The sequence below is a fragment of the Rosa rugosa genome, chromosome 2 (assembly GCF_958449725.1).
Source record: "Rosa rugosa chromosome 2, drRosRugo1.1, whole genome shotgun sequence".
NCBI lineage: Eukaryota > Viridiplantae > Streptophyta > Magnoliopsida > Rosales > Rosaceae > Rosa > Rosa rugosa.
Window position 1 is genome coordinate 17,220,823 of NC_084821.1, and position 13,191 is coordinate 17,234,013.

The following is a 13,191-nucleotide window of genomic DNA, read 5'->3' on the forward strand; positions in this document are numbered from 1 at the left end:
CCTTTCCCTTTCCCTGTTAAGACAAATATTAGGTACAAAATCAAACGATCGCTCCAGTATGACATATAATATAATCCTCGAAAACCCTAATAATCAAACGATAGAAATTACATACCACGAGGAGGAGTATTGTCTTCGGGAGCCTTAATAGTCACCTCGCCTTCCGGCAACTCGCCCAGATCTTGCCATCGGAGGATGACCGGCGGCGCGGCTTGTTCCTGGCCCATGGCTCTGCGGTTAGTGATTGGCATTGGCATTGGCTCTCTGTTTTGGTTTCTTTCTCTCTGGGATTCTTTTCTCTTCTAAACTCCTCAAAAATGACAGACCTTATATTATAGGCTTATGGACCCAACAGACTGTGAACAAACATCCCAGAGCCCAGCCCATTGGTGACCTCAGCTCGGCCCACGCTTTTGTATCAACATCTTAACCAACCCAAAACAAAAAACGCATTTCGTGATATCTTAAAAGAGGATTTTATCCTTTATTCAAAAAAAAAAGAAGAGGATTTTATCCTATAACAATGATTTTTTTTTTCTAACTTTCTCCATGGATATTTATTACTATTTAGCAAAAATCAAGTAATTACTAACTTGCAACCACATGCTCTGTATGTGTAAGAAAACTTTTTTCATTAAAAAAAAAAAGAAAAAGAAAAAAAAACAAAAAATATTTTTTGAAGAAAGATACAAAGTTATTTGCCGCAAATTATTTTTTTCTTTGCTTTTCTATTATTTTATTAATTACATTTATATTCCACATTTATTAAAAATTAATTTAATATAATTACATATACAACCATTTTTTAATGTTATATTATCCCACTGCAGCCGTCAACTTTGAACAATTCTTAGATTCACCCATAGAGTGAATGAGCATATTCACCCCCGTTGTCGATTAACATATTTTTACTTAATAAATTTATAATTCAACGGTCTATATCTTAAATTATCCTTTAAAGATCATTTCTGTAAAAAATCAATCGAATCGGAAATCATTTAATTATCTAATTGAATCAAACAAATGGATGGTTCTAACAACACTTACCACTACTATGATGAACCGTCTATGTATTTCATGGAAATGAATAACTAAAAGGTCTTCAATTTGATTGATTTTTTACAGAGCTAATCTTTATATTACATTATACAACATGAATGGTTGGATTAGAAAATTAGAAAATTATTATGTGTTAATCGCAAGAGAGGGTTAATGAGCTCATTCACCCTAGGGGTGAACCTAAGAATTGTTCGTCAACTTTTATCTCATAATTGCTTTAGTGTTACTTTGATCACAGCTTATAGTCATTGGATGGTTCAGCTAGAGCTAAACCCTAAGGTACTTCTACTTAGGATTTGATTTAAGCTATTGAGATCTGGTATTGCACGTGTGCAGGGGCGGAGCCACTAAGGGTTCTAGTAGGTCCCGTGCCCCCGTCAACTTTCTAACCTATATATATATATAGGGGAGTAGAGTCGAGCTCAATTCAATAAATTAACGACGTCATTACGTCAAGTTAGAGGGATTTTTGAATCCCTCATAATACAAATCAAAGAATAGATAAAGTCTGCACAAAGCAGATGTGCCTAAAGTAGAGTACAAATTATTACTAGCCAACAAAACTAAAACCTAAAGGAGCTGCAGAAAAGAAAAGCAAAAAATAAAACTTCGCTAACCCTACCCTATCTGAAGATGGAACCACTCTCTTGAGCATCTTGATGCCTAAGACCCAAATGGTGTACGTCGCAACAAATCAACACAGTCACACAGTAGCATCCAGAAGATCGAAATAAGGCTAGAAAAGAAACTGACTACCTCCCCAAAAGCCTAGTCTAGCCCAAACTAAGTGAAAATGAAAGAGGAGAGCTGGGCCAAAAATATGGCCCAATTCACTAGTCTGCAACCACAACCCAGCAAGGTGGAGGCCCAAGCCCATTGGTAAGATCCATCTTCCTCACAGTAGCTGAACTAGACCAACCATCCCGGAAGGCAGCCCCGCCATTCACCATTCCAGCGGCCTCTATCGCTCTTCCACCATCTCTGGGTCCTCCTAGAGTCACCCGGAAGCCTCTACTTCAAAAAAATGATCAACGGAGGCCTGGGATACCTCCGCTGCTGACTGAGAAAACCTACACCTGCTCTTGAAGGCCTCGGTTGTCGCCGACCGCCTTAGAGGAACACAACCCTCTCCACAAACCTCGTCAAAGTCTTATGAAGCCGTCGCCTAATCCTGATATCTAGATGACTCTGAACAGATCCACCACCATGATCAACCACGCCTTGATCAACCATTGGAACTCTCGCTGCCCTTGCCTGTCGTCACGCTGTCACCTCGTAGTCACCCTCACGCTGGAGCCTCGCCGATGCTTGGTCTCGGGAACTTGCTTTCACCACCGCCAACATGCAAAACCCAAGGTTTTGCTCTACAAGGTCGCTCCAAAGACTTCGGTGTACGTCGCAACAAATCAACACAGTCACATGGTAACATCCAGAAGATCGAAATAGGGCTAGAAAAGAAACTGACTACCTCCCCAAAAGCCTAGTCCAGCCCAAACTAAGTGAAAAGGAAAGAGGAGAGCTGGGCCAAAAATATGGCCCAGGTCACTAATCTGCAACCACAACCCAGCAAGGTGGAGGCCCAAGCCCACTGGTAAGATCCATCTTCCTCACAGCAGCTAAACTAGACCAGCCATCCCGGAAGGCAGCCCCGCCATTCACCTTTCCGGTGGCCTCTATCGCTCTTCCACCATCTCTGGGTCCTCCTAGAGTCACCCGGAAGCCTACTTCAAAAAAATGATCAACGGAGGCCCGGGATACCTCCGCTGCTGACTGAGAAAACCTGCACCTGCTCTTGAAGGCCTCGGTTGTCGCCGATCGCCTTAGAGGAACACAACCCCCTCCACAAACCTCGTCAAAGTCTTATGAAGCCGTCGCCTAATCCTGATATCTAGATGACTCTGAACAGATCCACCACCATGATCAACCACGCCTTGATCAACCATTGGAACTCTCGCTGCCCTTGCCCGTCGTCGCGCTGTCACCTCATAGTCACCCTCACGCTGGAGCCTCGCCGATGCTTGGTCTCGGGAACTTGCTTTCACCACCGCCAACATGCAAAACCCAAGGTTTTGCTCTACGAGGTCGCTCCGAAGACTTCGAAGGCCTTCGCTGTTGTGATTTTAACATATATATATATATATATATATATATATATATATATATATATATATATATATATATATATGGGGAAATTACTGGTCCCCCCTTTAACTTTTTAGGATTCGACAGTTCAGTCCCTGCTATTCCAATTTTAACAGATAACTCCCCACACATTCAAATTTCACACAATTTGGTCCCAAATGACCATTTTACCCCTCACTTCTTCTTTTTTATATATCTAATATACACACACACACATATATACATATACATACATACATACATATATACACACACACACACACACACACATATACATTATATACACACACACACACACACACATATGTATAAAATTATACATATATTTATATATCTACATATACATATACATACATATATAGATATATACACACACATTAGATATATAAAAGTTGTGAATTTTTTTATAATATGAAACATAAACATAGTATATAGACTTACCAAATACATAAACACATTACATACATATATACACATACATATACATACATATATATATATATATATATATATATATATATATATATATATATATATATATATATATATATATATATATATCTGCATATGTATATGTACACACACACATATATACATATAAATATATATAAAAGGAGATAGAGAAGAATAAAAATATACACACATATACATACATATATACTCACACACACACACACACACACATATATATATATATATGTGTGTGTGTGTGTGTGTGTGTGTATTTTTTATTCTTCTCTCTCTTTATATATATATATATATATAAAGAGAGAGAGAAGAATAAAAAATACATATACATACACACACACACACACATATATACATATGTATAAAAGAGAGAGAGAGAAGAATAAAAAAAAACAAACAAAAATAAGTGAGGGGTAAAATGGTAATTTTGGATCAAATTGTGTGAAATTTGAATGTTTGGGGAGTTATCTGTTAAAATTGAAATAACAGGGACTGAACTGTCGACGCACCAAAAGTTAAAGGGGGGACCAGTAATTTTCCCTATATATATATATATATATATGTATTTTATTAATTAAAAATACTTATGTAATACTTACTAATATTACTACTCAACATTGAAAGTATTTAATATGCTAATACACTTAGTACTTCAATTGGGTCTCGTCCATTAATATACAAAGGTTGTAGTGCTCACTTGCAAGTCTATGATCAGTAAAATATAATGTAGTATCGGTAATTTATGTCTATATGATAGGGATTTTGAGCTAATTTTTTTTTAGTATTGTTGTAGTTTTTTTTTTTTTTTTCACTGCACCTATTTTCTTCATTCATGTATAAAAACTGTAGTTCTCCTAAAGAGAATATTTGCTTGACTTCATATATTGAGAAAGACGCTTTTACTAGAACTCCGATACTTTCAAAATCTTGGCTCCGCCACTGCATGTCTGTTAGAATTAGGCTACTTCTTCTGAGGGTTAGCATATGCTAATAAAATGTTTTGTTCTAACAAAAGAAAAAGAAAAAAAAATTTCACATGCTTTTGTTTTTAAAACTTTTAGTTATTACTTAGGGCCAATTACATATAAGGTCATTTTTGAATGTTTTTCTAGCCATATAGCCACCAACTAATTTTTCCCCTCATAAGGCCATTAGTTTAAAAATTGTGTTAAATTTATATATAGAAACCAACATATTACGTAAATGCCACTGGAGTAAAAAGTCAACGATCATTCTCTCTCCTCTCCAACGAGGTTTCCGGATGACCTCCGACGAGGGTATCCTGTAAGATCTCTAGCGACTTCTTGCGAACTCCGGCGAGGTCTCTGGTGACCATAAAAGCTATTGTTACTGACACCAAAATCTACTGTCATCAGCAACAAAAGCTACTCTGGTTAAATTTCCGGCCACTTCTGCCGAACTCTAGCGATGTCTCCGGCGACCACAAAAGTTACTATCACTAACACCAAAAGCTACTGTCTCACCAGCAACACAATTTACTTTGGTGAGATTTCAGTTAACCTCCGGCGATGTCACAAAATCTACTGTCACCAGCACCAAAAACTACTCTAACAAACAACAAAAACCACTATTGAGTTCTAGTTATGGATAAATGTGATGATTACTTTATTAAGTTCTTGAGTTGTGTTTGGTTGAAGTTGAAATCAGAGTAATTTGATTCAAGTATTTGACATTTTCAATTTATAGTTGCTTTGATATTTCAAAGTAACTTTTGTATTGGTTGGTAATAACTTTCTTAGTCATTGGGAGTAGTTTTATTAGTCTCAACTTCAGGGAGTAGCTTTTGTTCTACTTGGTGGTGAGAGTAGTTTTTTGTGTTGGTGACAATAAATTTTCTCACCTCACCGGAAATCTCACTGGAGTAGCTGTTGTTGCTGGTGAGAGTAGTTTTTGGTGTTGGTGGGGATAGTAGCTTTTAGTTTTTGGGAGCGTAGGTTTTGTTGGTGATAGTAGTCTTTATTGCTAGTGACAGTAGGTTTTGTGACCTTGTCGAAAGTCGCCGGAAATCTCACTAGTGTAGCTTTTGTTGCTAATGACAGTAGCTTTTGTGATCGCCGGAAGTCGTCGGAGACCTCACCGGAGAGGAGAGAGAGAATGATTGATGACTTTTTACTCTAATGACATTTACGTAAATATGTTGGTTTTTATATCCAAAATTAATTCAATTTTTAATCTAGTAGCCTTATGAGGAAAAAAAAATAATTGATCGCCTTATCGCTAAAAAAAAAAAAATTCAAAAATGGCCTTATATGTAATTGGCCCTATATTTTAATACTATAAATTTTCATGAGTCGAATTTTAACAAGTTTGAGCTACTCATGAAATAAAATGAGCTACTCAGGAGCTTGGCGAGCCGAATATGTCATAATTCAAGCTCATGTTGTTTTATTATTGAGCTTAATATTGAGTTCAAACTCAATTCATTTATCTTACGAACACAAGCCAAAACGAGTCGAATACGAATTGAGCTTGAGCTTGAGCTGTATGAGCCTATTTATAGCCACAAGATTAGTATAACATAAGCTAGGTTAGAGGAATCCAGAACTGTTGTAGAAATTAAGGTGAGGCATGATAGTCCCGTGAAATAAACATTCCCTATATAGATTAGTATTCTTTTATATCATTTTAACACCTTTCACCACGTAAAAAATAGTTTTTTCTTTTACATCCAGTGTGTTTAATTGGCTTCTATATATATATACTAGATGCCAAACACACCCTATGGGTGTGGATAACTACGTAGACAGTTATTTAAAAAAATGTGGAGAAAACTGCTCCATTTTTTTTTTTTTTTGTTAAATTTCTTTATATATATATATTTTATTTTGTGAATTGGTCTTTTTGTCATTCTCGAATATTTCAGTTCAAAGGTTTTTAATATTTGAGGGATAATTTGGTAAAATATTTCTGTTTTGGTTGACAAGCTCTCTTCTCTTAATAATAGTATAGATATATATATATATATATATATATATATATATATATATATATATATATTAATGAGGACATATTCATACCATATATGACGACCTAATAATAAGTTAGTCATGGCAAGGACATATGTTTCCCTTGTTTCTTTACAAAGACTTTCCTATTTTGCTTAATCCCAAAGGAAGTGACCTCTTTGTCACACGCATCCAAACCATGCCAAGCACGGCGAGGCAGGTACCGGCGGAAGTAGAAGTAATCAGAGCTAAGATGAGAGTGAGATCCCTCCATGACATGGACTTGAGCAAAACCAGGCCGCCAGTCATCAGTTCCAGCCAGTTTGAGATACAAATAGCAGATGGGTGAGTCAACGCATAGACCCTTCACTTGAAACTGATCCACAACACAAGCTTGAAATGGTTTTCTAGGCACATCGTCAAGGACTTGGGGTTCTAGTGGATCCACCCTTCTTATGTGCTTGGAGTTTAGGTGCTTTACCAAAACGCCATTAGAATTTGTGTCGCCAAATCTTAGGCTAATGTTGTTTGAGGTTGAAGCGCCTTTTGTGCATGTTGTTTCAATTGTAACTGCGTATGTACAGTTTTCCTGTTGAAATGAAATGCAAATTAACAAATATTAATAAAGAGTTGATTTGTTTATGTAGTCATTAAGTTGTTTTGGTTATTTTCATTCTTACGAATAAGATATGTATTTGTTAAGTAATAACATGTAGAAAGTGTTGTGGTGTATGAAAAACTATTAAAGCAAAGTAATTAAACTTATATAAACAGAGAAACCATATTTGTATACGCAAATCTCAATCTGCAAAATATTGGATTGTCTTAGAAAGTTGATTGATATACACACAAAAGGGGGTAAAGGAAAGGAAAAAATTAAAAAAAGAATATGGTTTTTACGGGTACTCCAAATTATTAAAAATAACGGATTGCTTCAAAGAGATTTATGCAAGAATAATTAGATGAGCAGACAAAGCTTGTATGTGAGATATATAAAAAAAAAAACAAAAGACGGTCATTTTTTATTTATTCATTCATTATAATTTATTGTCTGATAGTCTGATCTACTATGTTGTCAAACTGTCAATTAAATTAAGCATTAGAATTTAGAAATAATTCTCATATGAATCTATATACAAGACTGGAATAGCATATAGTGGCAACTGGCAACAACATAGATACCAAATTTATTTCAATAGCTTATGAAGTTATGATGATCACCTTGCTCATTGGCGCGAAACTTTCACCTCCGGCAAACAACGCAAGCAAAAGCACACAGCATGTTAATAACGATCCTCCATAATCCTTTGTTGCCATTTTAAACAAATAGAAGAATGGTTTTAAGTATCATAATCACATATTTGTAATGTACTAATATGTAATTTATAGCCTACGTTCTCCTTCTAAGGCTTCAATGTTCTTTCCTTGGCATAGTTAAAAAGGCATATTCAGCTTTGTACTGGTGCTTTTTTATGTACTTAACTTAAGGAGGTTCCTTAACTTTTACTTATACTATCTGCTTTCTATTAAAGCTTTTTTTTTTTTTTTTTGTTGGCCTTTCGCTCTCTAAAGGATGATTTCCCATGTATTAGAGCAAAGCATCTTTTATTAGTGCTAATGCTTCTCATCTTAGCAGACTTAACACTTTATTCTGTCACCTATTCATAAAGTTCTAATCTTGGATAGGCCTCTCCATTTTTTTTTAATGCTGTTGTAGCCCTTGTTAATTAGAAATCGATCGAAAGTGCAATATATCGTGTCCTTGAATCATATAAAGGCCCCAACAAACTGAAAATTTCAACCACAAAAGCATGAGCTATCAGATACGCAAGAGAAGTTTAATTATACTTCGATCACTACAGGAAATTAGAGCTTTTACGACGTGAAATTTACGGCGTGCAAAAATGCAAGCCGTAAATAAGATATTTTTACGGCGTTATTTTAGTGCACGTCGTGAATGAGAAAAATTTTCTCGTTTAACGACGCGTTTTAGCCGTTCGTCGTGAATATTTGATTCTTTTGCTGCGTGCTCTTGCTGCACGCGGTCATTGTTTTCGCTTCGAGGCCGCGAAAAATTGAGTTAAAACTTAAAACTTAAAAACTCCCCCCGTGATTTTTGTTCTCAGAGCCAGAGGTCTGTCCCTGCGAAAAGAGAGTCGGTCTCAGAGGTCTCTCCCATCTCTCTCACTCTAAGACAATTCCAATTTCTGGTTCGCAATCTCTTTTCAATTAGGTTTCAAATTTTCAAATTCCAGTCCTATTTCGTCTCTTTAACTCTTCGATTTTGTTTTCTGATTCCAGATCTTCGAGATTAATGGAGGCGCAGATCGACATCGTAAGGTCTTCCGCAAAAGCATCCAGGGCATAAGGCCGGTGACGGCTCGGTTCTCAAGGTCGGCAAGGAGAAGGAGATCGGAAAGCAGGGATTGAAGAAGGAACTCCTCACTATATCCCAAGCTTAAGGTGATAGGAGGCTAGGGTTTGTGCTTATTGATTTTGCGCTTATTTGTTCTTTTGGATTGGGATTGATTGCAATTATGTTTGAATTCAGTACATTACACCGGGACGGGACATAGTTCGATTCGAGCGGCAATAGGGGGACATCGTTCAGTTCAGTCGGACAAGGTGAGGGAATTTTTGGCCTTTCACTTGTATTCTAATCGATGACTTGATTGATTCAGATGCAAAATTGTGTGTAGTTAAGAAGAAGGGAAAGAGATGAAGAAGAAAGCTCTGGAATGGAAGAGGTTGGCAATGGAACCAGATGCTTCTTTCTCCCAGAAAAATAACTAGTAAAACTTTAAAAGAACAAAATTGTTTGTCTTGTTAATTGCTTTAGTTGCATTTGGACTGTATCAGCTAGTTCCTTCTTTATAATAATCTATTAATTTCAATGTATTATTTGCAAGTTTGATTTGAAGTGAGATATGACTTGGTGAGAATTGTTGTTCTTTACTAGCTTGTGCTCTGACTTGTTTGCCATTGACATTGCACAGACATGTCCTCTTGTGTTTATCAACAACTAGCTTGTCGTGTTATTTTGAGTACCAAATTATAAAGCATATTTTAAGAGCTAAAGATTACATCTTATGACCATGACTATCTCAATATTATAACTCTTCAACTAGCTTGTCATGTTACTTCTGCATGCTTTTCAATTAATACAGCTCCCCTGGTACTTGCTAGCATCTATCCCTTCATTTGTTTGTTATGTTCTTTTGTGTTCTGTTCATGACATTATTATCTTTCTGTACATGCAGGTTAAGCAGAATGTAGCCCTTGCTTTAAGTTGTATAGTTTTGACCTCTCTTCCATCTGTTTTAGGTTTTCTTCCCCTCTAGTTAACAGTATGAGATTTTTCGTATGTTCTGAATTTCTGATTGATCTTTGCAGCTTTTAAACTTTTTCTGATTTTAACTCTTGGCTGCTCTAACCATAGCTTCCTCTTTCATGGTTTTAGTTGGTTTACATTGTAGGTTCTGTTACATGAACTCGATGGAAAGCTGTTGAAATCAAAAATTTCACGAACCCAAAATGCAAATATGGGTCTAATGCAACAGTGAAAGAGTCCAGCAGCTTTCAAATTCGGTTAGCTTGATTATCTCTAGAATATGATAATTGTACAAGTTATTATAACTTTGACTATTTCAAACGGCAAACCAAGAGATATTGCCATTCAAAGTAAACTTTGACGATTTCAAATGAAGCAGAGGGAGATGAACTGCTATTCAAAGTTTACTAGCTTTGAAAAAGTCCAAACGTGAAGCAACTATGGACTCACTGCTGGTCAAACTATTCAAAGTGCAAGATAAGCTTGTTATCCAAATTCAAATCTTGTCATTCAAAATTTAAATTACAAGTTTTGAGGAAAGATAGCTCTGAGAAGCAACTATGTTATTATATAAAGACACCAACGTGAAGAGATACAGGGGGGACAGAGAGAAAGAATTATGCCAAAATCAAAGCAGATCCGGCAACCATTCAAGCTCCAAAGGCGACGCTCAGGTATACTACGCATCCTTGCTGTACCCGTCTTCTTTAACAGAGAAATACATCGTCCGGAATGCTTGCTGTCGACAAAAGTTAGGCTGTTCATGAACAACCTTCTTTCTTTTGTTGAGTCTCTCTTAAATTACCAAGAAATACATGGTCGTTCATGAACGGCCAACCTTCATGGTGATCTGCTCCTCCGTTGAGACATATATGGTCGTTCATGAACGGCCGGAGTCTCAACGCACTTAGCTGCTGCAATTCCCAACGCAGGAACATAAAGTCGTTCATGAACGGCAAGCTCCGACGCTAAGAAAAAGGAAAAAAAAAAAGTCTGCACAAAATGCCATCTTCGCTCCCTGCAAATTCAGCAAGCCCCTGCTTCTGCCTTCCTCCTTCCACCACTTCCAAAACCAGAAATACAAAAACTAAACTACTGCCAAGTTAAACACCAACCGTGACAAGCAAAGCAATAAGAGCCTCACCCTTAATCTTTGGTTCCGATCTTCTCTGCAACCTGCAAGCAGAAGGGAAGTTAGTGGAATTTAAGGCAACGGGTTCAGAATGACGTTCGCTCAAAAGGCTTCGGACTCACCTTGTCAACTAGATAAGTTGATCTGCCCCTTGAATATAGAGGTAGTGGTGAAGTAAAATTTGGCGGTAGCGTCTGCACACCACTTGTTAATTAATTGAACTTCTTTCTTTGTCCATGAAAGTAGTAATTTAGTTAACTGGTGAATGTTTAAAGCGGCGGTGCGCGGTGGTGACAGACACAATCACAACAAAACATGGTGGCAAATTTAATTAATGGAGCAGCCATTTTGATGTGGTGGAATGATCAGTAGGAAGACAAAATGAAGTCAAGTTTCAATTGTTTAATGAAGACAAGAATTTAAACTTGAACATGCAGCAAGAAGACAAAGGGCTTTAAACATAAGAGCTCTCAAATATGCATAATTGATTGCAAACGGTGGTCAACTGAAAATAATGAACAAGAAGACAAAAGTCCATGTTTGATTGTTCAAACATGCAAATATGTGTGCAGAAACATGCCATGTCAAAAGGAAAGCAAAGTTTAATTGAATTGCTTTCTGGGATCAATATAGAAGAAGAAAAAATAGAAGAAGACAGAGAATGCTGATAGGTATTTTTAATCAAAGCGGGACATGGTGGCAACAACAAACACGAATTGATATTGAATGCAACTCAGACCAAAAGAATACAATGCTTAGCCGTGCTCATCTTTCAATCAGGAAGAAGACAAAAACATGGCTTTTGTTGCCAAATATAATTGAATGTGTGAGGCGGTGGTACACTGTCAACAACAAGCGATTGCTTAAATGGGCACAGAGGCGGTCGTACCAGATTGAGAAGTCACCCCAGTTTTGCTCTTGCATGCAAATCAAGATCGGCTAATCGCCGGAACAAGCTTTGAACCTACAGCAGCCAAAAAACATTGGGAATTTTGTCAGTATTCCATCGAAGACCAGTGAGAAGAGACCCAAGTCTTACCCAGTTCGAGTCTCTGTTGAACACTGTAGAATCAAGATGATCAATTCCCTATTTGTATGAAGTCGGACATCAAGACTCCTTTCTCCTGGTCGGATTAAAGTAGCTGGTGCCCATCTCCAATAGCCCAAGCACATGATCACGCCTGGTTTCTCTCAATCTTATCAAATCGATTTGGACGAGGACGAGGAGCTAGCTATTGTGTGGCTAGAAGCTTTTCTCTTAGTTATGTAGTTTGGGCCTGGAGTTCCAAATTTGGGCTTAAGTTTGGGTGTGGATATAAATTAACGGTTCTCCAACCTATGGGCTTGCTGAAGTCGCCCATCCACAAATGTTGAGGCCCATTGCCGAACAGTTTATCCGATGTTCGGGTCCGGCAAAGATTGTTTGTTGACAACATAAAGCCTATTCATACGGCCCAGTACAAGAATTCAACACATCGGGTGCCCAAATTAAATTCCGACGTCTGCAGAAGAAATACATTCGACGGATTCAAAAAAACAAAAAAATATATATGTACATCCGTCGACACAAAAATTATCTCAACACCAGAAATACAAATTGTCAAGAACTACAACGGTTTGATCCCTCTTCGAGGGTATGTAGGCAATCCAGCGACCCACTAGATGCAACCGCAAGTCCAAACAAAATCTCTGACTCCCTAGTTCATCCAATCCGAATCCCTGACCTCATCAGTCAAATTCTGCCAAACACCAGGAAACGTCACAGCCTTTCCAAATAAAATCCATGACTCCCTGGTTCATCCAATCCGAATCCTTGACCTCATCAGTCAAATTCTGCCAAACACCAGGAAACGTCACAGCCTTTCCAAATAAAATCCATGACTCCCTGGTTCATCCAATCCGAATCCTTGACCTCATCAGTCAAATTCCGCCAAACACCAGGAAACGTCACAACCTTTCCAAACAAATCCAAAACAAATCGAATCTCTGGTTCACTTACACCAAATTCGTCCAAATACTATTCCTATTGCAAAAAGCCATACCCTCCAATGCGTCATTCACCCATTGGAACTCTTGAACTACGAGTGGCTTGA

The 13,191-nt window shown here is 37.4% G+C and overlaps 1 protein-coding gene and 2 long non-coding RNA genes across 4 annotated transcripts; 1 reads left to right on the forward strand and 2 right to left on the reverse strand.

Annotated features, from left to right (window-relative positions):
• Window positions 1–6,686: 6,686 nt before the first annotated feature.
• Window positions 6,687–7,980, reverse strand: LOC133734683 (embryo-specific protein ATS3A-like). The gene is made up of 2 exons (XM_062162299.1): window positions 7,857–7,980; window positions 6,687–7,224 (listed from the first exon to the last, which is right to left on the reverse strand). The coding sequence occupies exons 1-2, from the start codon at window positions 7,950–7,952 to the stop codon at window positions 6,736–6,738; spliced, it is 585 nt and encodes a 194-aa protein (XP_062018283.1). The 5' UTR covers window positions 7,953–7,980; the 3' UTR covers window positions 6,687–6,735.
• Window positions 7,981–8,745: 765 nt separating this feature from the next.
• LOC133734746 (uncharacterized) lies at window positions 8,746–10,043 on the forward strand. The gene is made up of 5 exons (XR_009858545.1): window positions 8,746–8,845; window positions 8,937–9,098; window positions 9,187–9,260; window positions 9,335–9,382; window positions 9,896–10,043. It is a non-coding gene; the product is annotated as an uncharacterized LOC133734746 (long non-coding RNA).
• Window positions 10,044–10,430: 387 nt separating this feature from the next.
• Window positions 10,431–12,346, reverse strand: LOC133734747 (uncharacterized). Of its 2 annotated transcripts, XR_009858547.1 has the most exons (4): window positions 12,138–12,344; window positions 11,988–12,062; window positions 11,221–11,292; window positions 10,431–11,142 (listed from the first exon to the last, which is right to left on the reverse strand). It is a non-coding gene; the product is annotated as an uncharacterized LOC133734747 (long non-coding RNA). The 2 variants fall into 2 exon arrangements; XR_009858546.1 differs by having other exon boundaries at window positions 11,221–12,062; window positions 12,138–12,346.
• Window positions 12,347–13,191: the final 845 nt, after the last annotated feature.

Excerpts from the sequence above, each read along its gene's own strand:
- LOC133734683 (XM_062162299.1), bottom strand. The coding sequence starts at position 7,952 with ATGGCAACAAAGGATTATGGAGGATCGTTATTAACATGCTGTGTGCTT. Across the intron at positions 7,225-7,856 it reads GTTTCGCGCCAATGAGCAAG|GAAAACTGTACATACGCAGT; the intron begins GTGATCATCATA and ends TCATTTCAACAG.